Raw genomic sequence first — 26763 nt, forward strand, 5'->3', positions numbered from 1 at the left:
TCTCGGTTCCAGGGGCCCGAAGTGTGACGTCAGCCTGTCAGCAAGGCCCCGCTGCCGCCGAGCCCTCGAGCCCTCGGTAGAGCCCTTCCCAGCCTGTCGTAGCTGCCGGGGCGGCGGGCGCTCCTCGGCGCTCTCTGGCAGCTTGCGTTATTCCCATTTCTGCTCTCTGGTCACGTGGCTGTCCACATCTTCATCTTCTTATAAGGACACCAGTCATATTGGATCAGGGGCCCACCCCACTGCAAGATGACCTCATCCTGACTAATTATATCTGCAACGACCCTATTTCCAAATAAGGTCACATTCTGAGAGCTGGGGTTTAGGGCTTCAGCGTCTTTTGAGGGGACATGATTCAACCCATGATACGGGCGTTTGTCAAGTTGTTCTCCAAAAATTTTGGGATGTCTTCAATAGCGCATTAAACAAAAAGTCGCAGCGAGGCTTCCTCAGTAAGTCAAGCACAGCATCCCACGCCTGGGAGAGAGCCTGCCAAATTGGAAGCAGGTGTTCAAACGCCTGTCCACGCGTGTTCACACAGCCCGACTCGCGGCAGCCAAGAGGTGGAAACAACCAAAATGTTCATCAGCGGGTGAAGGGATCAACAGAATGTGGTCCATCCACACGCTGGAATATTATTCAGCCACGAAAAAGAGCGAGGTGCCGACAGGTGCCGCCCTGGGGATGGACCCTGAGCCCATGGTGGAGGCCACAGGTGTGTGAGTCCATTTCCGTGAAACATCCAGGACAGGTTCATCCAGACAGAAAGGGGGTTAGTGGCTGCCAGGGGTGGGCAGGCCTGGGACACCCAGCAGGGGTGTCTTGGGAGCCCTTGGCACATCTTTTGGCCCACCTCCCCTCCCCCCCCAGAAAAAAACATTCACAAGCTTGGAATTCAAATTCCACTTTTTTTATTTAAAAAGTCCAGATTGAGCAAAGGCAGAGGCTGCCTCCACAAAGGTCCCTCGGCTGAATGAGGGAGGGGTGGTCAGTACCAGCCCCCTCAATTCTGGGGTGCAGGAATCTGAGGTCACAAGCAGAGGGCCCCGCCCCGGGTACGAGACCGTGTCCCTGCAGTGTGCCTGCCTGTGTGGGGGCACCTGTGGTGAGCACCTGCTGGGGGTCCCAGCGTGTCAGGGGTGGGCTTTCTCTACCCTGTCCCTGGCCCGGTCGGGTGCAGCAGGTGTAACCCTCCCCACACTGGGCGAGCCAGCTGCCGCAGGTCCCCTTGTGTCCCGGGTTCCACAGCCCTGTGGTGCTCCCCCGTCCCTGTAGTGTCATGTGCAAGGCGAGCAGGCCTTGCCGGGCCTCGGGGCTATGGGTTCTAGGTATATCGTGTACAGCAGGTGATCTTTCTGGGTTCAGGGGGCTGGGGAAATTGAAAGCTAGAGGGATGCTGTAGAAATTTAATTTTAGGGGGGCTGGAGCCCCCAAGGTGCAGGATTGGGCATGGCCCCAAAAGGTGGACCCCCAATCCTCCTCCATGGGGGTAGAGAAGGGGCCATGACCAAAGCTTGGTCTTCTCTGGATCCGTGGGGCTGCAGACACCCTCATAGATGCTCACTGTGACAGGAGAGAAGACGGGTGACGGGGAACCCCCATCATTTATCGCCCTGGGTCTCGGGCAGCTGGAAGCCACCCAAACCCACCGAGCAGCTGTGGGGACGTTCTAGCCTCCCAGGGGATCCCACTGGCCAAGGGGGACTAGCACACCCCACCGGCAGCAGTAAAGTACCCGATCTGATCAGCGCCACCCAGTGCACCGGCCGCGGGCATCAAACAGGCCCCACCTGGCAGGTCCCGGGTGGCGGCGGCCTCATGTCCGCGGGGCCCCAGGCAGCCCCCCACCGCCCGCGCAGGGCGGCCCCACCGCCCTGGGCACACACCTGGCGACCTGGGCCAGGATCTCCTTGATGCGGACGATGAGCTTCTCGTGCTGGGCGGGGTCGCGCTCGATGGCGCCGTGCAGCCGAGCCATGTAGAAGTCCAGGGTGCCGAGAGTGGGCGTCTCGCCCGTGCCTGGAGAGGGCAGGGACCGGTCACCGGGGCCCAGCGGAGGAGGGGGGCCGACGCAGCCGGGGTTCCACAGGAGCAGAGGTCAGGGGGTGGGGGTCTGCAGGGGCAGGGTCCCGGGGCGCGGGGCCAGAGGCGCGGCGCGTCGGTGGGGTCAGGTGGGAGATCAGGACGTCTAGACCCGGAAAAACCAAGGCCAGCTGTGCGGCAGGGGGCAGAGGGTGCTAAGTGGTGAGGGGCAGCCCCGGGGGGGGGGGTTCCGGGGGATCCAAACCCGGGAGGAGGAAGTAGCCGCTGTCAGCTGCGGCCGCAGCGCGGAAGGCCAGGGAGGAGGGGGGCGGGGCAGGGGTCAGCGGGGCGGGCGCGTGCTCTGCTCACGACCGGGACGGTCCTTCGGAGCTGGAGTCGCACGGCCGGGGGCGGGGGCCAGGAGGTGGGGCCGGCGGGGCGGGGCGGCGGAGTGGGCGGGGCCCGGGCTCGGAGGGGCGGGGCTCGGAGGGGCGGGGCGGGGCGGGGCCTCCGCACCCGGCACCGGCAGCGAGGCGAAGCTGGCGGTGAGCGCCTGGCGCACGGCCTGGAGCTGCTGCTGCAGCGCCAGCGTCCGCCGCTCCTCCAGCGCCAGCTCCTGCTCCAGGCGCTCCCGCGCGCTGCTCATGCTCTGCGTGTGCCTCTGCAGCACGGCGTTCTGCTCCTCGAAGGCCACGTTCATCTTGCGCAGGCGCCGCAGCTCTGCCTCCCGCGCTGCGGCGTGGGGGAGCCGGGTCAGAGCCTGCGCTTCCTCCCTGCCCTCCCTGCCCTGCGAGGGGCCTTTGCCTTAGCTGGACCTCCCTGCCAGGCCGGCTGTCCTGCTCTGCCTGCAGCCCCACGCGGGGCGGGGAAGGTGGGCGCCGCAGCTTGTTGGGAGTGCTAAATGCTCCCCACCACCACCACCCCCGCCCCCTGCGGCCTTGGCACCCTTTTGGCCCGCGCACCCTCCCCAAGAACCCCTGGTCAGCGCTCACCTTTGTTTTGGTCCAAGAACTCTTCAGTGAAGATGGGGACGTCGAAGGTGGAGAAGCCATCACAGTCCCCACCCTGGGACGACAGGACAAGGTGATGATGGGGGGGTGGGGCAGCTACAACCCCTCTGGGACGTCCCTCAAGCTTGAGAGGGATTCCTCTGGCCGTCTGCATCGACGTCCTTTTAACAACATTCCCACCATGTGGCTGCCCCACGTCGGCTGGCACACTTGGAGGCCCGGCACTGCTTCCTCCCGTGAGAGCTGGCTCTGGCTCACCCAGGGTCTAAAGACCTCCAGACCTTTCTCACCCAGGCATGGTCCTAGGAGGAGGGGTACTTACCTTGTGTCCATTCAAGAGCGTATTCATGAGCCCAGAGCCCGAGTCCTCTGGTGGGGGAGGGAGGAGGGCAGGATCAGCCTGGCAGGGGCCCACACATTGCTTTGCAATGCAAGTGCTGTCCCCCCTGCCTGGGACCCCCCCCCCAGGTTAGCCCTACTTGTCCTGGGGCAGGCTCCTGTGAGGACCCCCAGTGTCTGTGTGCCCCCGCGTTGGCACTGCTCAGCCCTGTCCACCCACAGCTGTCTCGTCTTCATGGGACTGAGTCCCATGGAGGAGGGCAGGTCGGTCTGCCTGGGTCACCTGTCTCAGAGCCCGCACCCAGCTGCCTGGGGGCTGGGGCCCTTCCCACCTTTCTTGATCTTCTTTTCCTGGATCTTCTCCGTGCACATCTTGTAGGCTTCCGACTGCTGGTAGGCGCGCAGCTCCTTCATGTACTGCTGCTTCTCCCGCTCGGCCTCATCCAGGTACCGCTGGTGGGGGCAGAGGAAGGCTTGTCCCAGCCCAGGGGCAGGGGCGGCCGGCCTCCAAGGCCAACACCGCACCTTCCCACAGCTCCCTCCTTGGAGGTGAACCCGGCTCCTCGGCCTGCTGTGCGGGGCACCTTCCTCCCCCAAACTCTTGCCTTTAAAAGCCTCTCCCAGTTGTCTGAGGGCAGGCTCCCATCTCCAGGCTGGGCTGGGCTCCCACACCCATTTTGCTTGGTGAAATCCCACTTAGAGGGTGCAAACTGGTGGTGTGTTTTGTTTCCTATATTTTTGCAACTTTAATTAGCAGGATTTGAAAACCAAGAGCTATCACATAAAAATCCGGCCCCCACTCCTACTTCTTTAGACCTCTCCGTGTTGGTTATCAAGCTTTCCGTGGATTCCTGCTTATTGCGACCCTCCCCTCCTTCCGCCTGCTGGGGAGGGCTCAAGGGTGGTCAGTGCTCCCCGCGGAAGCCCTTTGGGGGATGTGGCCGCAGGGCAGTGTCCGAGTGGGCGGGGCAAGGTCAGTGGTCCCCACCTGCTTCTCCGCCGGCTGCAGCTTGCTCCACTCGGCACCCAGCATCTTGGTGATCTCGGGAAAGGGCAGATCCGGGTGGCGCGTGCGAATCTGCTCGCGCCGCTCGTTCAGGAAGCGCACGTAGCCGGTGACCGGTGCCTTGGGCCCATTTGGCAGGATCTTCTTCCGCTTCTTGCCCTTGGGCCAGCCGCGCTTCTTCACGGGCTGCAGAACAGTACCCACTCCGCGCCGTTGGGAGGGGCCTGGAGGGTTGGGGCGGGGCTAGAGGGCTGGGCGGGGCCTATCCTGGAAACCTGCAGGTATGGCTTGATCAAGGGCCAGAACTGGGAGAGGGCGGGTTTCGGGGAACGCCGGCCGCGCGGGTGACGGATCGGAGGTCCCGGGCGATCCCGGGCGCGGGGCATAAGGAGCCGGGTTGGGCCCAGCGACGGCGAGTGGGCGTGGCACCTGGCGTGGGCGTGGCTTCTCGCCGGAGGAAAGCCCCGCGGGACGACGGGAAGGTGCCTCCCACCGGACATTTGGCGGTGGGCGGGGCCTGGGCTCCGAGGCCGCGGACCTCCGGGGGCGTGGCACGCGGCACGGGGCGGGGCCTCAGCTTCGGGAGGAAAATCAGGACTGCGGGCGGGGCCGCAGCTAATTCAAATCCAGCCCGGGGTGGAGCTTCCAGGCGAGGGGCGAGCCCCAGGGCTGCCCCCACCACGGCGCAGGGACTCACCTCCTCCTCGTGGGACCCCTTCTCGCCGGCCCGGGGGCCCTCGCCGCGCTCCTGCTTGACGGCCACCACGAAGCCCCCGTGCGGTCCCGGAGCCTTGCCGCCCGCCGGCCTGGAGCCACGGGACGCCAGGGTCACCGCCGCCCTCACGTCCATCCCGACCGCGGAGCTGGCACAGAGGGGCCTGGGGCCCGGGGCCCGGGAGCAGGGCTCTGCGGGGGTCACTATCCGCGGGCCGGGACGGAAGCACGGGGGTGGGGGGCGGGAGAGACCCCCGGGAGGAACCGGGGCGGGGAGCTGGGGGCGTGCGGGGAGGTCCTGCCCGGCAGTGGGGGGAGTCAAGACCCGGGGGCGAGGGGCGAGGGGCGAGGGGCGACGAGCTCCGACAGGGAGGGCGGGGGCGGGGCTGCAGACCCGAGTGGGCTGGGGGAGGGGAGTCGCACTCACGCGGCGGCCGCGCCGGGCTGCTTGGAGCCGTGGGACATGGCCGCTCCCGGCCCCACCTGGAAGGCAGACGCGTGGCCGGGTGAGCGGCGCCCGAGCCGCCGACGGGCCGGGCCGGCGGGGGATCCCGGAATGCCGGGCCCGGGGTGTTTGGGGGGGCCGGATCCAGGGGCGGGGAGGCCCTCGAGGGCGGGCGCCCCAGGGATCCTTTGTTGGGCGATCGCCCCCCGGGAGGGCCGGGCCCACTCTCCCCCGGTCCGGGAGGGGCCCCTCCCCGGTCCCGGGACCCCCGCGCCCCCGCCCCCTCGCAGGGCCCCGAGTTCCGCGGCTGTTTTCACCTCCAAAGAAACTTTCCCGGACCTCTCGGCTGCTGCGACGCTCCAACCAACCGCCCCGAGCCCGCCCCTGCCGCTCGCCCCGCCCCCGGCATGCTAATGCGGCCTCCGCGAGCCGTCCGATTGGGTGCAGGCTTTCCCTGGGGCGTGGCCATGCAGATGAGGGTTGGCGCGCCGGCCGGCGATTGGCTGGGGCAGCCGCTGGGCCGCGTGGGAGGTGGACGGGGAAGGCCGCGGGCGGGTGCGTCAAGTTCGGCTGCGCTCGGCCGCTCTCGGGGCCAATCGGGGCGCCTTGGGGCCGCGCCGGGCGGAGCCCCTTAAAGGGCCAGTAGGGGCGGCGCGGACTCCTCCTCTCCCGGCCAAGGCGAGACTCCCCGCCCCAGCGGGATCCCGGGACCTGCCGGGCGAGATCGCGCCCCTCCCTGGTTGCCATGGAGACGGCGGCCGGTTGCTAGGGAAGGGGGTTAAGGTCCTTCCCCGCGGCGTGGCGGTCTCCCCCACCCCCCGCCCCAGGACGAGGTGGGACCTGTCTTCGTATCTCGCAAACCCGGCGGGGAAGTTACCCGCTAGTCCCTGAAGTTAGGGCCCCGGCGTCCCGCTGTGCCCAGCCCCGCAGTGCGCGGGCGGGGGCTGCTCTTCCCCCGGAGGCTCCGCTTTCCCTCCCGTGCAATGGGGACCTTGCACGATGTGCAGGACCAGGAGGCTGGGATGCCCGAAGCTGAGGCCCGGGGCTGGGACCCCGTGGAGATGGAGGGGCAGGAGGCTCTGCTCTGGGATCTGGGGGAGCCCCAGGCGGCAGCGTGGTCCTGTGGCCTGGGCTGGGACTTCCCCGACTCCCAGGATGACAGCTGCGGCCGCTGGATGCTCACGATGTCCCGTTAGTCCCCAAACAACTCTCCCACATCACCGCCCTGCCCTCCTCTGCCTTCTCCACCTCCTGATGCCCCTCACATACAAATAGGTCCCTTTCTCTCACTCCCGCCTCCAGGCTTTTGCACCTGGTGTGCCCTTTCCTCCAGATTATCCGCCTGGCTCATGGCTTGATCTCCTTCAGGTCTTTGCTGAAATGTCAGCTTCTCAATGAGGTTTCCCCCATACACCTTATTTGTTCCCCATGTGTTTGTTTCCTCTGCTACATAACAGTTTTGTTTTCAGTTTTATTTAAGTAAGCTCTACCCCCAACGTGGGCCCACCCAGAAATCAAGAGTCACATGCTCTATGACTGAGCCGGCCAGGCGCCCCCCAAAGAACAAAATTTTAACAGAATAAATTTGAAAATCTAAGTGGCTTTGTTGAGGGATTCATGGGTGGAGCAGTATCCCATCTAGCAAGTAGAAGGGGGCTCCAAAGAGGTGAACAAAATGGAAGGTTAGGGACGGCTGGGCTGCTCAGTTGTTGGTTCAGGTCATGACCCTGGGTTCCTGGGATCGAATCCGAATCCCGCATTGGGCTCCCTGCATGGAGCCTGCTTCTCCCTCTGCCTGTGTCCCGGCCTCTCTCTCTCTCTCTCTCTCTCTGTATCTTCATGAATGAATGAATGAATAAATAAATAAATAAATAAATAAATAAATAAATAAATAAATAAAATTTTTAAAGGGAAGTTATAGAGGAAGGAAAAAGGGGAGAAGATGTTCTTAGCAAGAGAAAAGAATTGTTCCTACTCGCAAGGTGACTTTCCCTTAGCAGGGCAAGAGCTGGAGGTCTTACTATGCAGATTCTCTCATTTTCCTTTGGGGTGAGGAGGGAAAGTTCCTGGCTGACCCAGTAAGACCTAACATTTCTGGGGGAGGCTGAAGCTGTAATTGGCTTAGGCATTAAGCCCCACTTTGGTGACTTGCCCCAAGAGGCTCTTTTATGGGGGAGTGGTTTTTAACACTTCCAGCACCTAGAACAGTGCCCCTAGGAGTTGCTCAATCCGTATTTGTTGAATAAGCAAATGTGTGAAATACAGTAAATTTCTCAGAGGCAAGTGCTTTGGAAAACAGTCTAGCAGTTCCTCAAAACATTAAACATGAAGTTACCAGGTGATCCAGAAACCCCCTTCCTAGAGGTGAATTCAAGAGAATGGAGAACACATGTCTACGCAGGAACTTGTCCACAAATGTTCACAGCAGCATGATTCAGAATGGCCGAAAAGTAGAAATAACTCCAAAGCCCATCAGTTGATTAACAAACAAAATGTGGTCCATTCAGTCTAATAGAATATCAGTGGCCATAAAAAGAAACAAATAAGGGGATAAGGGGCGCCTGGCTGGCTCAGTCAGAGGAGCCTGTGACTCTTGATCTCCGGGTCATGAGTTCAAGCCCCACGTTAGATGTAGGGGTCACGAAGATAAACTTAAAAAAAAAAGGAATAAATTGCTGATTCATGCTACAACGGGGGTGAACTTTGAAAACATGATGCTCAGTGAAAGACGCCAGTCACAAAAGACCACAAGTGTGTGGCTCCATTCATACAAAATGTCCAGAACAGGCAAATAAATCCGCAGAGACGGAAAGTTAGTGGATGCCTGGGGCTGGGGAATTCGCGGGGACAGGCAATGGGGGAGAAGCTGCTAATGGGCATGGAGTTCCTTTTTGAGTGATCAAAATGTTCTAAAATTAGACCGCGGTGATGGTTGCATAAGTCTAAATATACTAAAAACCTCAGAATGGCACACTTTAAATGGGTGCATTGTATGGTATGTGAATTAAAGCTCCGCACAACCTGCTTCCCTAAGAGGCAGCCCGGGGCTGAGTGGGATGAGCGTGCCCTGGAATTTTGACGGATCCAGATTCCAGACCCTGCTCTACTGCTTCTTGGGACACACGGCCCTCGCCTCCCTCCGCTGCGTTAAACAAAAACCTAGGTGAGAAGTCCAGGCAAGAAGATGGGGAACCCCGCCTCTTTGGCTTGATTGACAAGGGGTTGCCTTAGAAACTGTCCTCCCCGCCCCCCAAGGTACCACCCAAGGAATTCAGGGTCATCCTGCAGGTCAGAAAGAAATGATATCTTTTGAGGTCGGTTTTCTTTTTTTAAAGATTTTATTTATTTATTTGTTTGTTTATTTGTTTGTTTATTTATTTATGAAAGACAGAGAGAGGCAGAGGCACAGCAGAGGGAGAAGCAGGCCCCATGCAGGGACCCCCACGCGGGACTCGATCCTGGGACTCCAGGATCATGCCCTGGGCGGAAGGCAGGGGCTAAACCGCTGAGTCACCCAGGGATTCCCCCCTCCTTTTTTTTTTTTTTTTAAGAATATTTATTTATTTTACAGAGAGAGCAAGCAGGGAGGGAGCAGAGGGAGAGGGAGATGATTTCCAGCGGACTCCGCGCAGAGCCTGCCGCCAGAAGAGGGGCTCCGTCCAGGCAGCCCGGGATCATGACCTGAGCCGAAACCAAGAGTCCCACGCCTAACGGACTGAGCCACCCAGGCACCCCTGAGGTTGATTTTGAAAGCAATTTGCAGCTCCTGGGGATCAAGAAAAAGATCTTGCTGCATGGATATTCTCTAGAAAAAATAAGGGTTTCCAGTCCAAACTGCATTGGATTCCGTCCAATTCATGCAGCCCATACACACCCACAACCCCAAACAAGCGACACACAAGCAGCAGTGTTCCTACTATAATTTGACTTTACATCCTTCGTGATTTATTTGACAGCAGGTCCTTTCTGCCCTGAAATTATAAATCATTTTTTCCTTTTCTTTTTTTTCCAGTAGGCTTCACGCTCGAACTCATGACCCCAAGATCAAGAGTCGTGTGTCCAATAACTGAAGCAGCGAGGCGCCCCTTGTTTTTTCTTAGCTACAGAAAGGTCTTTCAGTACTTAGGCCTCGGTAGGAGCGCCTGGGTGGTTCAGCTGGGTCAGCCACCCACTCTTGGTTTAGGTCAGGCCATGATCTCAGGTCATGATCTCAGGGTCATGAGATTGAGCCCCATGAAGGGCTCTGCAGTCAGCATCGAGTCACTTGGGATACTCTCTCTCCCCACTTGCGCTCTCTTTCTCTAAAATAAATAAAGTCTTTTTTTTTTTTAATTTTATTTATTAATGAGATGTGGGACTCGATCCCGGGTCCCTAGGATCAGGTCCTGGGCCGCAAGCGGTGCTAAACTTCTGAGCCACCCGGGCTGCCCCTGAGCCACCCGGGCTGCCCCATAAATAAAGTCTTAAAAAAAAAAAAAACAACCCACCTAGCTCTCCTTAAAAGCAGGAACCACAGCTGTCTAAAGTCATAAATTTCGTGTTAGTTTCTTTTCTTTTTTTTTTTTTTTAAGATTTATTTATTCATGATAGAGAGAGAGAGAGAGGCAGAGACACAGGCAGAGGGAGGAGCAGGCTCCATGCAGGGAGCCCGACGAGGGACTCGATCCCGGGGGATCAGGCCCTGGGCCCAAGGCAGGTGCCCAACCGGTGAGCCATCCGGGCGTCCCAACCTGTTACACTTAATAGAACATTTCCTACCCACACGCGTGCACACGTGTGCGCACACTGCTGGAGCCGCAGAAACAAAGCACCGCAAACCTGGGCCTTACACAACAGAAAGGTACTGGGCCGGGGGCCAGGGCCTGGAGGTGCACTTGCAGGGCTTGGGCAGAGCTGGCTCCCTCTGCGGCCCCAGGGACACTGTCCCCGGCTCTCCCCGCTTCCCGGGGTCTGCTCGCTGGTCGTCCAGGGGACTCCACGGCCTGTCCAAGCGGCGCCTGGACCTCCCTGCCTTCATGGTCACTTGGCTTCTCCCCGTGTGTCGGTGTCCATCCTTCCTTTGTGACTGGGTCCACACGGGACCCTGCAGAGTGACGTCATCTTAACTCACCACATCTGCAATCGCCCTATTTCCAAACAAGGGTGTATTTCCGGATCCTGGGGGTTGGGACTTCCAGATGGAAGTCCGGGGTGGGGGGTAGGGAGGTGGCAGGGGAGAGGACACAATGGGAAACACAAGTCTCGCACACACACACATGCACACACACACGTGTTTCTGTACAGATGAGAGGCCATCCTTTGTGTTTGTGATCAGACTGTCCTCGTGCTGTAAACACCAGCCCTGGGTTGCGGTGTCCCCCACTGAAATGTTTAATGCTTATTTGCCAACACGGGGTAGGATCAGGGTGCGGGGGCGTCTGGGGGGCTCCGTGGTTGAGCATCTGCCTTGGGCCCAGGGCGTGATCCCTGGGTCTTGGGATCGAGTCTTGCATCGGGCTCCCCGCAGGGAGCCTGCTCCTCCCCTGCCTGTGTCTCTCCCTCTCTCTGTGTCTCTCATGAATAATTAAAATACTTTTTTAAAGAAAAAAATGAATCAGGGTGTAGTTAGCGCTGCTGGGACACCTGGGCCACCCTCGGGATTTTTGATGGACACCTTTAGCATGAGGGGCTGCTGTGATGGGCGATGGAGGACTGAGGTCCCAGCCACCAGAAAGAAGGGGTGGGGGGCAGGGGCCTTCGGAAGGTCAGGGAGGTGGCCCTGAGCCCTTGGTGTGTGACTCGAGCTGTTTACCGAAGCTGCCTGCGCCTCGGTCCAGCGCTCCCAGAGCGGGACAGTGACTGTGTCAGGACGTCGAGGGGTTAAGGAGCTTAATTCATGTTCTGCCTTAGAACTGGGCTTGGAGCTCAGCCTTCAAGCCCAGTGGACTGAACGTGTTCGCTGGTTTGGTCCCTGTTTGTCCGTGCAGCTGCAGACACCCCCCCACCCCCCCGCCCACGGTGAATTTTCTAGTATGGTGGTTGTCACCCAGGGTGACTCAGGGCACCCTGCACGATGCCTAGAAACATCTTTGGCTGTGACGACCTGCGGTGGGGGGTGCCCCTGGAGTCTACTGGGTGGGGGCCAGCGATGCCGGGATGCACAGGACAGCCCCCCGCAGCCCCACAGGATGATCTGGAGCCATGTGTCGTTGTGCCCGGGCTGGCGAACCCCGATCTCCAGGCTGAACGCCAACGCCGTGACCCTATCCCGCAGTGTTACAGTCGTGCCCACTTTACAGAAAGGAAAACTGAGGCTTGGGAGCTTCCCTGAGACTGGGTTTGATCTTGGCTGTGGGCCCCACCCACAGCCACCCTGGGATCTTATGGAAGTTGGCCAAGGTCCCAGGCGGCTTCTAGAAACCTCCACCGGTCCCCTTCCCACCCCCCACCCCCATCCTCCCCCACCCCCGCTCCTAGTCACGGGGTGGGGGCTGGTCTGGGAGAGGATCAAAGCAAACCCCCCTCCCTACCTGCAGCTGGACCGTGGCCAGGAGGACATCCGATCTCCAGCAGGGGCGGGGGGGGGGGGGAGCGCTGGACGCTCGGGGCACGTCTGAGCCCGTCCGGATCTCTGGACCCTGAGCCTGTCTCCGTCCTGTCCCGAGGGCCTGCTTTCTCACATCCTCCTTGAGGCAGGACCTTCTCTGATCTTCCCCACAAGCCTCACCCCTGCCTCAACCCCAGCAGCCAAAGGCCTGTTTAGGAGCAGACGCCCTCGATCCCACCCAGACTCTATATGGGACCCCCCCTCCCCCCCAGGTCCTCTCAAAACCCCACCGTGGCTCCCCAGCCCTGGAGGAACGTCCAGACTCGGGCTGCCACTCAGTGTCTGACGCCTCCAGCACCAGCACCAGCCACAGGGGGGCCGACTGGGGGCCTCAGTCTTTGGGGCTCAGCGTGAGGCCAGATCCAGCAGATGAATGAGTCCGGAAAGGAAGGTTGGAGGGAAGGAAGGAAGGACACAGCTAGGGTCTGCCTTGTTCTTGCCGCACCCCCACCCCCCCGCCCAGTCCCCCAGCCAAGGTTCAGGCCGGGGGGAATAGCCTGCGGCTCCCCTGGGAGGAAAACCCAGAGATGTGTTGGTGCTTCTGCCAAACGCCCCCTGCTCCGCTCCTCGTGCTGCACCTGCTCCAGGGGGTGCGGGCTGCGCCCTGTGCGTTCCTGACCCGCAGGGGAGGCCGGTCAGAGCGGACTCCAGGCACCTTTCTCTCCAGGTGGGGCCCCACCAGCAAATAAAGAACTCAAAGACGCTGAGCTGCGGATCACGCGGGGAGCAGAGCTTGGCTCCTGAATCTGCCTCTTGTTAGCCGCGTGCCCTCTGGCCAGGGACTTCTGTAAGAGCCTGTTCTCTCTGTAAAATGGGTAAGAAGGAGTATAGGATCCCCCAGGGATGTGGGATGAAAGGAGATGAGAAACTGTAAATACAAAGCTTAGGTGAGGGGCGCCTGGCTGGCTCAGATGCAGAGCGTGTGACTCTGGATCTCGTGAGTTCAAGCCCCACGTTGGGGGTGGAGGGGCCTTAAATCAACAAATAATTTTTTATTTATTTATATTTAAGATTTTATTTATTTATTCATGAGAGAGAGAGAGAGAGAGAGAGAGAGAGGCAGAGACACAGGAGGAGGGAGAAGCAGGCTCCACACCGGGGGCCCGACGTGGGACTCCATCCCTGGTCTCTAGGATCAGGCCCTGGGCTGAGGACGGCGCTAAACCGCTAAACCGCTGGGCCACCAGGGCTGCCCCCAACAAATAACTTTTTAAAAACATTTTAAAGAAGTGTAGGCAAGTATTTTTTAAAAGTAGTGTAAAGCTGAGGCTGAGAATGTCTTTTTTTTTTTTTTTTTTTAGAATGTCTTTAAGTCATCTCTCGTTCCACTGGAGAACCGGGCGGGAGCATGGCCCCCGGGGAGGAAAGAATTGAGATTCTTGTCTCTCCTTATCGGTTTATCTCCTCCAAATTGGTGACCCCTTATCTCCCCGCTGCCCCCCCCACTAGGTTATCTTGAGTCCCTATTACCCCATCCACACCCATTTTGGGGGCTCCTTTTCATAAAACAGTGGGTACTGTGGTGGGTGGTCTGCGTCAGTGTGGGGGTCTGGACTGGGACACCCCCCCCTTCGTGGGCTGCCTGGGCCCCGGGTTGGTCAGCGGGTTCCTGTCTGTTTCTGAACTTCGGAATCTCTGCCTCTGTGTCCAGCATATGGTCATTCGACAGACATTTCTTGAGCTCCTACTATGTGCCAGGCGTCGCTGGAGACAGCACAGTGACCGACAGGGCTCTGGCCCCTGCCTTCACGGGGGTCATAGTTCAGTGGGGGACACAGCTACAGCTGGGGTGGCCAGAAGAGAGATGTCAGGGTTATGATGGGGAGGGGCGGCCCAGAGTACTGTAGAGGTGACCGGGGAGAGGGGGGGGTGGGGGAGAAGAAACCTTTCTGCCTAAGACTATTAAGAGCTAACAATTATGTCACTTAAAAAAAAAAAAAACAGATTTTATTCTATTTTTTAAAAAAGTAATCTCTAGGCCAACGTGGGGCTGAGATCAAGGGTGGTACCCTGTATGGGCCGAGCCAGCCAGGCGCCCCTGTAGGACCTGTGTGCATGACACCCAGCCCAGATCTGGGGAGACGAGACCCCGCAGAGTTGCAGGGCGTGTCGGAGCTGGAACAGCGGGTGGCAGCGGGGCTGGGTTTGGCCCCAAGCGTCTGGCTCCGGGGTGCAGGTGTCAAACCGCTGCTGGAGGAGGCCCGAGGGGTGGGGTGACGACTGCGTGCACCGCTGGGAGGAACTTGCCGGGAGGACGGGAGGACGGTTGGAGGAGTGGGGAGGAGCTCGGAGCGCAGGCCTGGGGGGCGCCGCGTGCACCTGACTCAGCCCCGCGCGCCCTCCCCGCGCTCCGGCGCCCGCTTCCCTCCGGGCCTGGGGAGAAGACCCACGTGGGGCCTCTGGCTCACAGTCAGCGCTCATTAAACGCCAGCTGGTGTTATTATGATGATTACCCCCATTATTATCCTTAATAAACTAATTAATTAGAACTAATGCGCCCTCTCCGCGTCCGACTGGGCCTCTCCGGGAAGTCACTGGACCGAGGAGGGGCAGCTCCACGCAGAATCCGCAGGCAGCCCCCCGCCCACCCTCCACGCCCCCGGCCCACCCCGTACCCCCGCCCCCGGCCCCACTCATTAGGCCTCGTGAAGCAGCGGGCGGGCTGGGGCGGCGCGGCCCGGAGGCCGGAGTGTGGGTGTGGGCACCCCCGCGCCGTCCCCCGCCCCTGGGGGCCCGCGAGCCCACGGTGAGCCGTCGGGCGCTAGGACCGCCCCGCCCCGCCGGCGCAGGGCGTGGAGGCCGCGCTGGCCCCGAGGCCACGCCCCCTCTCCGGTGATTGGCTGCCGGGCTCCGGCGCGCGGCCCCGATTGGCGGGGGCGGCCGCCAGCATCCCCCGCCCCGCCCCGCCCGGGCCTTAATGCGGGGTTCGGGGCCCGGCGGCCGCAGGCGCGCTCGGAGGGGCGGGCTTGGGCGGCGGCGGCGCGGGGAGAGCCGGGCGGGGACGGTGCGCCCCGGGGTCGCGTCTGCCGCTCGCCAGACCGCCCGGCCCGGGTGCGGAGCGCGGCCATGGGCCCCGGGCCCCCGGCGGCCGGAGCGGCGGCGCCCCCGCGGCCCCTGTCGCTGTCCGCGCGGCTGAGCTACGCGGTGGGCCACTTCCTCAATGACCTGTGCGCGTCCATGTGGTTCACCTACCTGCTGCTCTACCTGCACTCGGTGCGCGCCTACAGCTCGCGCGGCGCCGGCCTGCTGCTGCTGCTCGGCCAGGTGGCCGACGGGCTGTGCACGCCCCTCGTGGGCTACGAGGCCGACCGCGCCGCCGGCCGCTGCGTGCGCTGCGGGCCCCGAAAGGCCTGGCACCTGGTTGGTAAGTCGCGGCCGAGCCTCCCGCCCCGGGGCCTGCGCCTGCCCCCTCCGACTGCCTCCCGGAGGCCCGAGCCTACCCCGCCTGCCTGCCTACCCCAGGGCCTGAGCCTCCACCCTCCGCCTGCCCCGGGGCCTGAGCCTCCCCCCTCTGCCTGCCCCAGGGTCTGAGCCTCCCCGCTCCGCCCATCCCAGGTCCTGAGCCTCATCCCCCCCACCCCCCCGCCGCCTGCCCCCTCTGCTTGCCAGCCTGCCCCAGGGCCTGAGCCTACCCCAGGGCCTGAGCCTCACCCCCCCCCACCTGCCCCCTCTGCCTGCCAGCCTACCCCAGGGTCTAAGCCTACCCCCTCCGCCTACCCCAGGGTCTGAGCGTACCCCCTCCGTCTGCCTCAGGGCCTGAGCCTCCGCCTCTGTCTGCCCCAGGCCCTGAGCCTCCCCCCTCTGTCTGCCCCAGGGCCTGAGCCTCCCCCCTCTGTCTGCCCCAGGGCCTGAGCCTCCTCCCTCCAGCTGCTCAGTAGCCCTCTTGCCCCATCCGTGACCTCCCCCGTCTGTCTGCCACCTGACCACTCATGTGACCCTCCAGTGGCACTTCCCTTTGTCTTTCTGTCTGACCCCGGTGGGCACCCCGAGCCCTCTCTGGATGCGGCCTGACTGCCTAGAGCCCCCTCCGTCAGTCTGCCTGGCCCAGCTTGACTCTTCCATCTGTTAGTGACTGCTCAGGGCAACTCCGTCTGCATGAGGGGCAGGCTGCCTAGAGCCCCGTCCATCAGTCTGTCCGTTTGTCTAGAGCACTGCTGCCCATGTCTTCTGCCCCATTGCAGGGAGGTTTAGGGGTGCTGCCCTGGGGAGCCAAGGCTTGGGGGCCAGGGGAGACCAGAGACGTGGGGGTCGGTCCGGCCGCGGGGCGCACGGTGGTCCGGGGGAGCGGTCAGACCACCTCTGGTGGCGAGGGAGGCGGCAGGTCCCCGGCAGCCGGCTGTCCTGCCTGGGGCGCACCCTTGATAAGGCCTGGCCCCCGCGTCCCCCCTCTGCCGCCGGGTTGCTGGGCCTTGAGATTAGCCCCAGCCGCGTTCTCTGCTGTTCTTTCCCGGCGTCCTGGCGTTTGGGGCCTCTGGGCATCAGGGGGCAGGGACAGGACGCCTGCCCGGTCCTGTGAATCCTGGGCGGCAGCTTCCAGAGTCCGGAGGGGCTGGCTGGTGGCTCCCTGGCCTTGGAGCGGTCACCACGGCGGCGATCACCCCGGGGCCTCGTGAGGGCTACTTCTGCGGGCGCGACGCACCTCGGATCTCGGGGGTTGCGGCACGAAGGACACCAGGCTGCGCTGGGCGCTTGCGGCCGTAGCACCGGGAGGGAAGCAGGGGAGGCGGAGGACTCAGGCGGGTGATCGCCTCCACCGAAAAAGGTGCCCCCCTTTGGGCTGATGTTGGGATTGTGGGCGGAGCTGAGCCCAGAGTCTCCAGTGACGTTTGTTTTTTTTTTTAAAGATTGTATTTATTTATTCATGATAGACACAGAGAGAGGCGGGACCCAGGCCGAGGGAGAAGCAGGCTTCCTGTGGGGAGCCCCATGCGGGACTCGATCCTGGGACCCCGGGGTCTCGCCCTGGGCCCAAGGCAGACGCTCCACCGCTGAGCCTCCGGGCGCCCCTCCAGCGAGGTTTCGTCTTGGGCGGGCGGATGGTGGAAGGCGGGGGTCTCTGCCCTGGGCAGGGGGTGGGCAAGGCACAGAGCACGCTGTGGGAGGGCAGTCCTGGCAGCGGGTGTCGCGTGTGCTCCAGGCCTGATTGTGGGCTCCTTTGTGGGGGGCGTGGGGTTCAGTGACAGACCCCCGACGCCCCGGGAGGCATCGGAGCCCCCAGCAGAGGCAGAGGTTAGGCACCTTTGTAAATAAAGAAGCGAAGGCTTTGTGTTCATGTAAAACGGGCCCGGGGGATAGGGGCCCCCAGCGGGCTCCAGGGCCCCCACTTGCGCCCCTTCTCCGCCTCAGGGGGAGCATGTGGGAGCCCCGGGATGATCTGTGGGGAGAGGAAGCTGGGGCAGCCCCTCCTGATGCCTGATAAGGTGGCTTGAGTGAAAGTCACCTCGGAAACCGTGCCCGCTTCTTTCTTTTGGCCCCTGAGCCTCTGGGTGGCGGGTTCTCTTCCCCTTCGCCAGCTCCCTGGGCGCCCCCGCTCTAGCCCAGAGGGGACCCTCAGAGCCACATGTGGCTTCTCCCGTGGGGTCCCGGCTGGGGCATGTGGGTGGACAGTTTCCTAAGGGAGAGGTGTTGCTGTGAAGGATGAATAGGAGTGGGGGGGGCGGGGGCGGCTGCGACGGCTGCGACACCGTCTCGAGGCCGCAGAGCTCCTGCCTCCCCCCGCCCCCCCCCAGCCTCCTCCCGGCAATGGTTAACCCGGCCCAGCCGGTGCCGGGGCGGATTCCAGCCAGGACAGCACATTCTTCTGTCCAGAGTCTACGCAGTCTGTGCGCCCCCCCCCCCACCGCGTGAGCTCAGGGTCCCCCTCCCGGGCCCCACTTCCAGGGAAATAGCAAGGAAGGGTGCTTTTGCTTTCATTTCCTCCTCCCGGGCGCGGAGGCGGCCCCAGGCCCGGGGACGTGAGGTCCAGGGCCAGCTGGCAGGGCGGGCAGGGGATGGGGAGAGGGTGCTGGGTGGGGAGGGGTGGGCCCGCAGCGGGGAGGATGGGAGGCCACCCCTGGGTGCTCTAAGTACCTGACTTACTCATCCCGGAGATACGCGCCAGGCTCCGCGCCGGTGGCCTGGGCCCCAGCAGGGACCCGGAGAGACCTAGTGCCCATGCTCCCGGAGCCCGGCCCCGTGGGGGAGGCGGGCAGGAAACAAGCAGAGACAAAAGCGCCCCTGTGTGCGCTAAGCCACGAGAGAAGCGAGCAGCGTCTAGAGGGATTGGCGGGGAGGGGACAGCTGGTGATCGCGTTGGTGGGGGCCAGCTTTGAGGAGGTGGCATTGGAGTTGAGTCCTGAGACGGGAAGACTCAGCCTCCTTAGGATGTGAGGGGAATGAAGGGCACAGCTGTGCAAAGGCCCTGGGGCAGGACGGAGCCTGGTGTGGGGGCTGGGGGGTGGCGGGGTGGCGGGGTGGCGGGGTGGGCAGGTCCCGCAGAGCCTGTTGGCTGCGCCTGTGGACTTGGGCTTCCGAGGTCCTGGGTTTTCCGGGGAAGAGACCTCCTTATGAGCTGATGGCGACCCTGGGGCACAGGGAGGGCAGGGTTAGGTGTCACCCTGCCCGGCTGCACCTGGCCGCCTGACTGCTGGGAACACGGCAGGACGCTGGGCGGGACCTGGGGAAAGGCCCCGTGGGGCCGGGGGTGGAGGGGGGCTTGTGGGCGAAGAGGGTGTGTGTGGCCTCCGGGGACCCTGCGTGCCCTTTCTACCTGGTACGTGGCCGTGGGCACCCTGCTCCGTGTGGCCACGGACACCCTGCTCCATTTCCCCACCTGTCACCCTCCTGTTTCCTTCCTGCTGGGGGACCCGAGGCTGGCAGGGGAGGCCCCGTTTTGTCCTTCCTTATCACTCGGCGTACGTCCCGGCCCTGTCCTTTATCTGGTGGCAGCGCACGACCTAGGGACCGGGACACCGTTGTGTGCCTCGGTTTCCCCGGCAGACACTGGGGGCACGTAGCAGGTGGAGGCCGGGCCCTGCGGGGTGACCTGCCCGCTCTCTGCTCATCCACAGGCACCGTCTGTGTCCTGCTGTCCTTCCCCTTCATCTTCAGCCCGTGCCTGGGCTGCGGGCCAGCCACCCCCGAGTGGGCCGCCCTCCTCTACTATGGACCTTTCATTGTCATCTTCCAGTTCGGCTGGGCCGCCACGCAGATCGCCCACCTCAGCCTCATCCCGGAGCTCGCCACCAATGACCACGAGAAGGTGGAGCTCACGGCCCTCAGGTACGCGCCCGGCCAGGCCGCTTAGCCGTGTTTTCTTTCTTTAAGGTTGATTTATTAGAGAGCGTGGGGGGAGGGGGAGAGGGAGGGAATCTCACAGCCTCGACCCCGTCCTTGTGACTTGAGCTGAGCCGATATCACCGGTGGACGCTCGACCGAGGCGCCCCACCACTTAGCTGGGGTGGTGGTCTGTCCGGAGGCTTCCATCAGGGCACTGGCTGGGGCTGGGGCCTCTGCTGAGGCTTAGGGTCTTCTGAGGATCTCCTGATTAGGTCTGGCTCACCCAGGATAATCTCCCTTCGTTATATCCATAGATTCCCTTTACCTTTGTCACCAAATGCTGCTTCATTGTGGGAGTGACGTCCCATATTCACAGGCCCCGTCCCCAAGGGGAGGGACTAGGTGGGGTGGGACAGGGCCATCTTGGCATCCTGGCTGCCACACGTGCATACAGCTGCTCATCTGTTGACTTGCTTGGGGCACTAATGGAGGTTCTCCTGGATACGGTGGTAACAGGAGCATTTATGGAGCGCTTGCTGTGTGCAGGCACAGATCCAGGCCTTTCACCTGCATTATCTTTAATCTTCCTAGAGGGTCACATGCCCCCGCGAGGGTGTGGGCAGGGCATGTCCCTGGGGGAGGGCCGCAGCAGGAGAGGCTGGCAAGGATGGAGTTGCAGGGAGAGGGCCGGCACCCGGGGCGGCGGCCGGTGTGGCTGGAGCCCAGGAAAGGGCTGGCCGCCTCGAGGGCATCTTCGAGGGCCTCGCTCTGCCACCTCGGCCCGTTTGGCCCCCAGCGCTGCCAGCCTGGCTTCCTCCCAACCCCGCCGTTGAGTTCCGCATTCGGGGTTGCCCAATGCCCAGGCCCCGAGGGCCCCAGCCGGCAGGACGGGTGGTGCTGAGACCGGGCTCCGGGGCGCCTCCTACCTGCAGGCGCTTTCCTACCAGCCTTGTGGCCTCTTCACTCCGATCCCTGGGGTATTCTTGTTCTCACTTTCAGAAAGGGAAACTGAGTCCTGGTGCGAGCTCCGGGGGCTCTGCCCCCACACCCCCAGTCCTCGGAGGGATGCTGCTCTATGGCTATAGGCAGGAGGGGCCCCACATGCTCCGAGACCACCGAGCCTCGGCCCCGTCCAGGCCCAGGATCTGGGAACCCATCCCAGTCCCCTTCTGAGCATCTCCGGTCTTGGCCACATCAGTCCCGGCCTGGGCAGCGGGACGCACAGCAGAGTCGTGCGTCCGATGTCCGTTATCAGATGGTGTGGGGCCAAGGCCTTCCCGGCCACGTGCTGAAGCCTCGCCCGCCTCCGCAGGTATGCCTTCACCGTGGTGGCCAACATCACCGTGTACGCTGCCGCCTGGTTCCTGCTCCACCTGCAGGGCTCTCCGAACGTGGAGATGGCCCGGGATGCCAGTGACCAGCTGGGGATCCAGGACGTGCAGGTGTTCCAGGTGAGCCGGGCCCGGGAGGGACGCCCCGGTGGCCCCGAACCTGGGGCCCGGGCTGAGAGCGCTGCCGCTGACCCCTCTCCCGCCTGGCCTCCAGAACCTCTCCCTGTTGGTGATAGGAGTTGGAGCCGTCTTCTCGCTGCTGTTCCACCTGGGCACCAGGGAGGGGCGCCGGCCTCAGGCCGAGGAGCCGGACGAGAACCGCCCGCTGCTGGCGCCCACTACTGCCCGGCCCCTGCTGCTCTGGAGACACTGGCTGCGGGAGCCGGCCTTCTATCAGGTGTGCTGGGGGGGCGCGGGGGCCCACCGTCCCTCCGCCGTCCTCCACCGCCACGGCGCTCCCGGAGGCCCCGCGTCCCCGGCCGCCGGGGACAGAGGCGGCCCGACCCGAGCCCTCGCCCGCCCGCCCGCAGGTGGGCCTGCTGTACATGAGCACGAGGCTCATCGTGAACCTGTCGCAGACGTACATAGCCATGTACCTCACCTACTCGCTCAGCCTGCCCAAGGTGAGCTGGGCGGGGCGGGGCGGGGGCCCTGGGCGCACAGGGCGGCGGGGCCCCCGCTGATGAGCCCACGCTCGCTCTGCCCCCGCAGAAGTTCATCGCCACCATCCCGCTGGTGATGTACCTCAGTGGCTTCTGCTCGTCCTTCCTCATGAAGCCCGTCAACAAGTGCATCGGGAGGAACGTGAGTGGGCAGGGCTGCGGGGGGGGGGCCGGGAGGACCCCACAGCCGAGCGCCGGCACCCCGAGGGAGCTCGAGCACCCCGTGCCACGCGGGGCGCCGCCGGTGGGGCGGGGGGACCTGAGCCCGGCCAGCGCGGTTCGGGACCTCGACGTTGCGCCGCGTTGAGATTCGTATCGATCTGCGTGTGGCTGCAGCCAGCTCCGGCCCCAGGGCCGGCTCCGTGGCGCTTGGCACCCCGGCCTCAGGGCCCTCCGAGGTCCGAGCCCGGGGTGCTCGCAGACAGGGCGGGCGGCGCCCGCGGTGAGGGCTCTGACGCCGGCCGCTCGCCCGCAGCTGACCTACTTTACGGGCCTCCTGGTGATCCTGGCGTTCGCGGCCTGGGTGGCGCTGGCGGACAGGCTGGGCATGGCCGTGTACGCGGCGGCGGTGCTGCTCGGCTCGGGCTGCGCCACCATCCTCGTCACCTCACTGGCCATGACGGCCGACCTCATCGGCCCCCACACGGTGAGGCTGATGGTGTGGGCGGGGGGCCGGGCCGGGGCCGGGGCGGGCGGCTGACCTCCCTGCTCGTGTACCCCAGCACAGCGGAGCCTTCGTGTACGGCGCCATGAGCTTCTCGGATAAAGTGGCCAACGGGCTGGCGGTCATGGCCATCCAGAGCCTGTATCCCTGCTCGTGAGTGCCACCCGCTATCTGTTCATGTAGTAAGAGTGTGCTGCGCGTGCTGGCGCCAGGCCCCGCTCCAGGTCTGCGGCTTCGGCCCCGACGAAAGACCTGCTCGCTCCTTACCTGTGGCACCTGGCTGGCCTGCTCGGCAAGCGCTGTGTCTGTCGTGTGCCGGGGACACAGCGTACGCCCGCACTGGGGGAGTGGGGGTGGGCAGGGCTGGGCAAAGCCAGAGCCTGTGTTCAGACCCTCAGAACCTACCTAGGGTTCCAGACCCAGATGGTTCTAGACTACTGAGTTGGAGCCTCGTAGGAGCCTAGGATCTGGGAACAAAAACCCATCCCTCAGTCCTCATGGACCTGGGGCAACGCCAGCCGCTTTAATAAGCATATAACTGTTACCTAAACCGGTGGCACGGGGGTGTAGAAAACATCACTTATGGAGGCCTGCCTGGGGCAAGAGGTCAGGGAGGGCTTCCTTGAGGAGGTGCCACTGGACCTGAGACCAGGCAGGGAGTTCCAGGCAAACGCGCAGGAGCCACCAGTGCAAAGGTCCCAGGGCAGGACTGGGCTTGGCATTGGCGGGGAGGCCTCCGCGGCTAAAGGGGACAGGGCAGGTGTGCAAGGCCTGGGGGAGGGGGGCTGAGGGGGGTGGGAGCCCTCTGGTGGCCACTGTGGGGAGAACCCAGAGGAGGGGACTGTGGTCTAGGCGGGCGATGATGGGGCTGGACCTGCGGGAGGCGGACGCTGGGAGAGGACAGGGCAGGAGGCCCAGGCTGGAGGCCGGACAGCTGGTGACTCACCTGCGTCTGCCCTCCCCTCCCCCTCCCCCTCCCCCTAGCTTGGAGATTTGCTGCAGGGCCTGCATGGGCTTCTACCGCTGGGTGATGGTGGCCGCCACCGGCGGTGTGGGCGTGGCCGCCACCCTCTGTCTGTGCAGTCTCCTCATCTGGCCCATCCGCCTGCGGAGCTGTGAGTCCTCTCTGCCATGCCCCCACTGGCCACGGGCTGCAGGGTTGGGCCAGGGGCAGGCCCCGCCCTCCCTGACCACCCCCACCCCTTTCTCTTGCAGGGGACCCTGGAGCCCAGCCCTGACCCCCCACGGTCCCTGTCCTGTGCACATGCACGGTGCCCAGCTGAGGCCAGGAGCAGCCCCGTGCCACCCCGCCTGCCATCCCTGCTCCTCCATCCTTGCCTGGGCCTAAGGGCACCAGGGCAGGCGGTCAGGATCCCACTGAGCTTGGCCCTCTGGGACCCGGGGCTGTGCCCAGCTCACCCCTCACCATGGGGTGTCCCACATGCTGCCAGGTCCCTTGATAATGGCGTGGTCACGGAGCTGGACTGGAGCCTCGGGCAGAGGTGGGAGGAGCAGGTCCCCTGCCCTGTGCCCAGGCCGCTGCTGACCACGAATAAAGAGCCACCCGTGGGTGAGGACTGTGGCCTCAGCTGTCTGCCTGGAGCCCAGAGTGGGGAGAGGGCAGCTGGTGGGTCCCAGAGTCTTGGTCACCAGGGTCTTGGTTAGTAGCTCCCTTTATCTGGCTGCCGCTGGACCCCACCACACCCCAGTCCTCCCCACACCCCAGTCCCCAGGGAGCAGATACACAGGAGTGGGCTGGGGAGGGCTAGAGGCGCTGGGGTCCCTGTAGAGGGTGGCATCAGGCAGCATGAACTTTATCAGTGGATGGGTGTGTAGATGGGCGGGGGCCGCTGGTTGGTGGAGGGGCAGTAAGGCTCCAGGTCCCACTGCCGGTAGTTCTGGGTGGTGTAGCGCGGGCGCTGAGGCACCGACAGGTACGGCACGTAGTCAGAGGCCGGCCCCGGTGGCTCCACCCCGTACCGGTGTCTGTTGAGCACTATGGGGCCAGGACCCAGGTCACCTCCTGTCCCCTGGGCCGTGTGAACCCCAGCCCAGGTGGCCCAGCTCCCTCCGGCTGCCCCCACCCCCTCCTCACCGTATTCCTTGCCCCGGATGGGCCTGTCTTTCCAGAGCATGCTCCCCCACTGCGTGCTGGGGGCCCTGTACTGGGCAGGGATGATGGGGTCATGCCAAGCGGTCTCCCGGAGGCACTGGGTATAGGCTGTGGGGGGAGGGGGCGGGAGGTCGTCTCTGGCCCTTGCCCCCGTCCCCCCCCACCCCGGGGCTGGCCTGGGGCTGGGGGCAGGCAGGGCTGAGCACTCACCCGAGGGCATGCTTCGCTCCCGGTGCCTGTGACATCCGTGCCAGCGGGCATAGGCCTCCCGGTACGGGCTGTCCGGGGCCCGCGGGAGCGTGTACCAGGCCTCGTGGGAGTCCGAGTTGGTTAGGCCGGTGTACCACAGCTGGCCGGCCGCGTCACGTCCCAGGGGTGTGTACTTCCAGCGTGTTGCCTGCTTGATGGCCGGTGCCCAGCGGGGCCCCTCCAGGGACAGGTAGTCCTCACTAGGGGGTGAAGGCAGGGGGCAGGAGATAGAGGCTGAGCCTGTGGCCCTCCCCTGCGTTGTAGGCACGCACACCAGGCTGGGGGGGCGGTGCTGAGCCCTGCAGCCCCCTCTCTCCAGCCCTCCAGGACCCTCCCTAAACCTTTTCCTATTTTAGTGTTTTTGGCCTGTCCTCCCCACCCCATCCCGGGGACACGGGGTGGCAGGGGGAGCCCCTGTGCCAGGCGGCCTCTGCTGCCAGAGCCTGTCTGAGGCTGAGCATTAGGATGGCTTCCCTGACGAGGGGGATGTACAGAGGCCCCGGGGCACAGGGAACGGTGTAAGGAACGGGACACAGGCCAGAGCTGGACCGTAAAGGTTGAAGGACCCCCCCTGCTGGTGCAGTCGGGGTGGGGGTGGGGTGGGGAGCGTGTGACTCCTCATCTCGGGGGTTGTGAGGTCAAGCCCTGTGTTGGGTGTAAAAATGACTTAAAAATAAAATAAAATCTAAAAATCGAATTTCAATGTGGTAACATTAAAAACAAAAGCAGACAAAAACCCAAAAAGTGGAAAAGAAAACCAAAAAGCGAAAGACCCCTTCAAAGCTGCTGAGGCTGCAGGGAATCTCGTCTGGCAGCAGTGCCGCCCAGGCCCAGGGCGAGGACGAGCCGGGCCTTGGCCCCGGGAGCTGCGGGCCCCAGGCTTCTCCCTGCATCCTGTTCTCACCCCTCGGGAGGGGTCACATCACGGACTAGAAACCCACCCGTCTGCTTGCGGGCGGGACAAGCCTGGTGGGTTTGGGGACCTGACGGAGACAGGGTTTGCTGCTCAAAGGGCAGCTTCGAGGTCGCCTCGGGAACCCTGCCCCGTGAGCTCAACACTTCACGACGGAGGTGCACGTAAAACGCGGTGACAGCCAGCAGGTCTCTGTCAAATGTCGATGTAACAGCTGAAGAGCACGTTGGAGCTGGGGAGAACCTCAAGCGAATGCCACCCTGGCCCACAACCCAGAGCCTTCCTGCCACTGGAAAGAGGTGACGGGACAGCCTGCCCTCGCTAACCCTACCCCTTGCCGCGGCCCCCGCGCCTGGGCTTCCGGCGAGTTCTGCACCTGCTCTTGAGTGGGCGCTCCCGTCTGCACAGGCGCGCAGTGGGGCGGCCCAGGGTCACTACCCCCTCCCCTGGGTGGGAAGGGCCCCCCAAGTCCACGTCCTGCTGGTGTCTCAGAGCCACCCCGCTGGGAAGCAGGGTCCCAGCAGACACCATTGCTAAGCTGTGGGCACCTGGGGCCGGCCCCGCCCGCGTGCAGGGCCTGGTGTCCTTGGACGGGGGAGCTTGGACACTGAGGACTGTCACCAGGGCAGAGACTGGGGGGGGATGCATCCCCAGGGGGCACCGAGGACTGCCAGGGAGGCACAGTGGAGCTGCTGCACTAGGCCCTGGAGGAACTGGCCTGCGGACCAGCTGGTCTCGGACTGCTGGCTTCCAGAACCAGGAGAGAACACCTCTCTGGCTTCAGCCCCCAGCCTGGCGGTGTGTGCAGGCCGCTGCAGGAGACTCCCAGGGAGCCAGTCCATTCTGCCGGCCCTGCCTGTACCCCCGGGGAGCGGCCAGGCTAGGACAGGGCAAGGGCACAGCACCGACGGGCCTTGACTGGAGTCAGTGACACTCAAGAACATCAGGCATGACACACGGCGGTGGCGCATGGGGCCGTGTGGGCACTCACCTGGACAGCGGTGCTGGGAAGTCGGCTTCGAGGGTCCCCCGGGGGACGAAGGGCCGGGCTGCCTCCCGCCGTAGGGTCTGCATGTCTGCCTCTGGGTCCCCAGGGGCTCAAGCCTGCAAGGCCTGTAGGGCCATTGTTGACAGTGATAAAGGCCACCCTCGGTGTCCTGGCAACGCTACTGGCCAGCACTGGCCCCCATCCAGCCTGCTCCTCTCTCCCCCAGTGGAGGGGGCTGGGCCGGGAGGGCCAGGTGAGAGGAGGCGCGTGGGGGGGTCTGTCCAGGAGCGAGCTGCTGGCCGTGAGGCCCCGGCTCCCTGTGTGCGACCCTGGGCTCCCACCTCCTCGGCTCCGGGCTATGCCCCAGGCGCACCCTTCCAGAGCTCCCGCTGGGACCCCAGCTTCCATCCCCCCTTCCTTGGGCCCTGTCCCTCATCTGCTTCTGAGACACTCAGCAAGATCCCCGG

General features: G+C 63.6%; 3 protein-coding genes across 6 annotated transcripts; 1 reads left to right on the plus strand and 2 right to left on the minus strand.

The window, feature by feature from the left end:
- Positions 1–891: 891 nt before the first annotated feature.
- On the minus strand, positions 892–5908 carry HMG20B (high mobility group 20B). The gene is made up of 10 exons (XM_038565342.1): positions 5851–5908; positions 5516–5571; positions 5072–5180; positions 4357–4560; positions 3701–3821; positions 3352–3398; positions 3012–3084; positions 2536–2751; positions 1884–2016; positions 892–1560 (listed from the first exon to the last, which is right to left on the minus strand). Exons 2-10 carry the CDS (start codon positions 5551–5553, stop codon positions 1548–1550), a joined length of 954 nt encoding a protein of 317 aa, XP_038421270.1. The 5' UTR covers positions 5554–5571; positions 5851–5908; the 3' UTR covers positions 892–1547.
- Positions 5909–15185: 9277 nt separating this feature from the next.
- MFSD12 (major facilitator superfamily domain containing 12) lies at positions 15186–23616 on the plus strand. Of its 3 annotated transcripts, none has more exons than XM_038567816.1 (10): positions 15186–15483; positions 19169–19379; positions 20689–20827; positions 20922–21104; positions 21238–21330; positions 21419–21511; positions 21845–22015; positions 22092–22186; positions 23018–23148; positions 23249–23616. In XM_038567816.1, the coding sequence occupies exons 1-10, from the start codon at positions 15186–15188 to the stop codon at positions 23269–23271; spliced, it is 1437 nt and encodes a 478-aa protein (XP_038423744.1). In that variant the 3' UTR covers positions 23272–23616. The 3 variants fall into 3 exon arrangements, with proteins under 3 accessions (XP_038423744.1, XP_038423745.1, XP_038423746.1); XM_038567817.1 differs by lacking the exon at positions 15186–15483 and adding an exon at positions 16105–16183; XM_038567818.1 differs by lacking the exon at positions 15186–15483 and adding an exon at positions 18479–18539.
- Positions 23617–23690: 74 nt separating this feature from the next.
- On the minus strand, positions 23691–26454 carry C20H19orf71 (chromosome 20 C19orf71 homolog). Of its 2 annotated transcripts, XM_038567820.1 has the most exons (4): positions 26300–26454; positions 24357–24595; positions 24129–24254; positions 23691–24029 (listed from the first exon to the last, which is right to left on the minus strand). In XM_038567820.1, the coding sequence occupies exons 1-4, from the start codon at positions 26380–26382 to the stop codon at positions 23851–23853; spliced, it is 627 nt and encodes a 208-aa protein (XP_038423748.1). In that variant the 5' UTR covers positions 26383–26454; the 3' UTR covers positions 23691–23850. The 2 variants fall into 2 exon arrangements, with proteins under 2 accessions (XP_038423748.1, XP_038423747.1); XM_038567819.1 differs by having other exon boundaries at positions 23691–24254.
- Positions 26455–26763: the final 309 nt, after the last annotated feature.

Source organism: Canis lupus, chromosome 20 (assembly GCF_011100685.1).
Source record: "Canis lupus familiaris isolate Mischka breed German Shepherd chromosome 20, alternate assembly UU_Cfam_GSD_1.0, whole genome shotgun sequence".
Taxonomy (NCBI): domain Eukaryota; kingdom Metazoa; phylum Chordata; class Mammalia; order Carnivora; family Canidae; genus Canis; species Canis lupus.

Bases quoted from the DNA above. Each gene is read 5' to 3' on its own strand.
- MFSD12 (XM_038567816.1), top strand. From the start codon at position 15,186: ATGGGCCCCGGGCCCCCGGCGGCCGGAGCGGCGGCGCCCCCGCGGCCC. The intron at 20,828-20,921 runs GTGAGCCGGGCC...CCTGGCCTCCAG, and splicing joins AGGACGTGCAGGTGTTCCAG to AACCTCTCCCTGTTGGTGAT. The intron at 21,105-21,237 runs GTGTGCTGGGGG...GCCCGCCCGCAG, and splicing joins GGGAGCCGGCCTTCTATCAG to GTGGGCCTGCTGTACATGAG.
- C20H19orf71 (XM_038567819.1), bottom strand. From the start codon at position 26,382: ATGCAGACCCTACGGCGGGAGGCAGCCCGGCCCTTCGTCCCCCGGGGG. The intron at 24,596-26,299 runs GTGAGTGCCCAC...TTCACCCCCTAG, and splicing joins TTCCCAGCACCGCTGTCCAG to TGAGGACTACCTGTCCCTGG. The intron at 24,255-24,356 runs GTGAGTGCTCAG...CTCCCCCCACAG, and splicing joins GGAGCGAAGCATGCCCTCGG to CCTATACCCAGTGCCTCCGG.
- HMG20B (XM_038565342.1), bottom strand. From the start codon at position 5,553: ATGTCCCACGGCTCCAAGCAGCCCGGCGCGGCCGCCGC. The intron at 4,561-5,071 runs GTGAGTCCCTGC...ACTGTTCTGCAG, and splicing joins AGGGGTCCCACGAGGAGGAG to CCCGTGAAGAAGCGCGGCTG. The intron at 3,399-3,700 runs GTGGGAAGGGCC...CTCCCCCACCAG, and splicing joins GGAAAAGAAGATCAAGAAAG to AGGACTCGGGCTCTGGGCTC.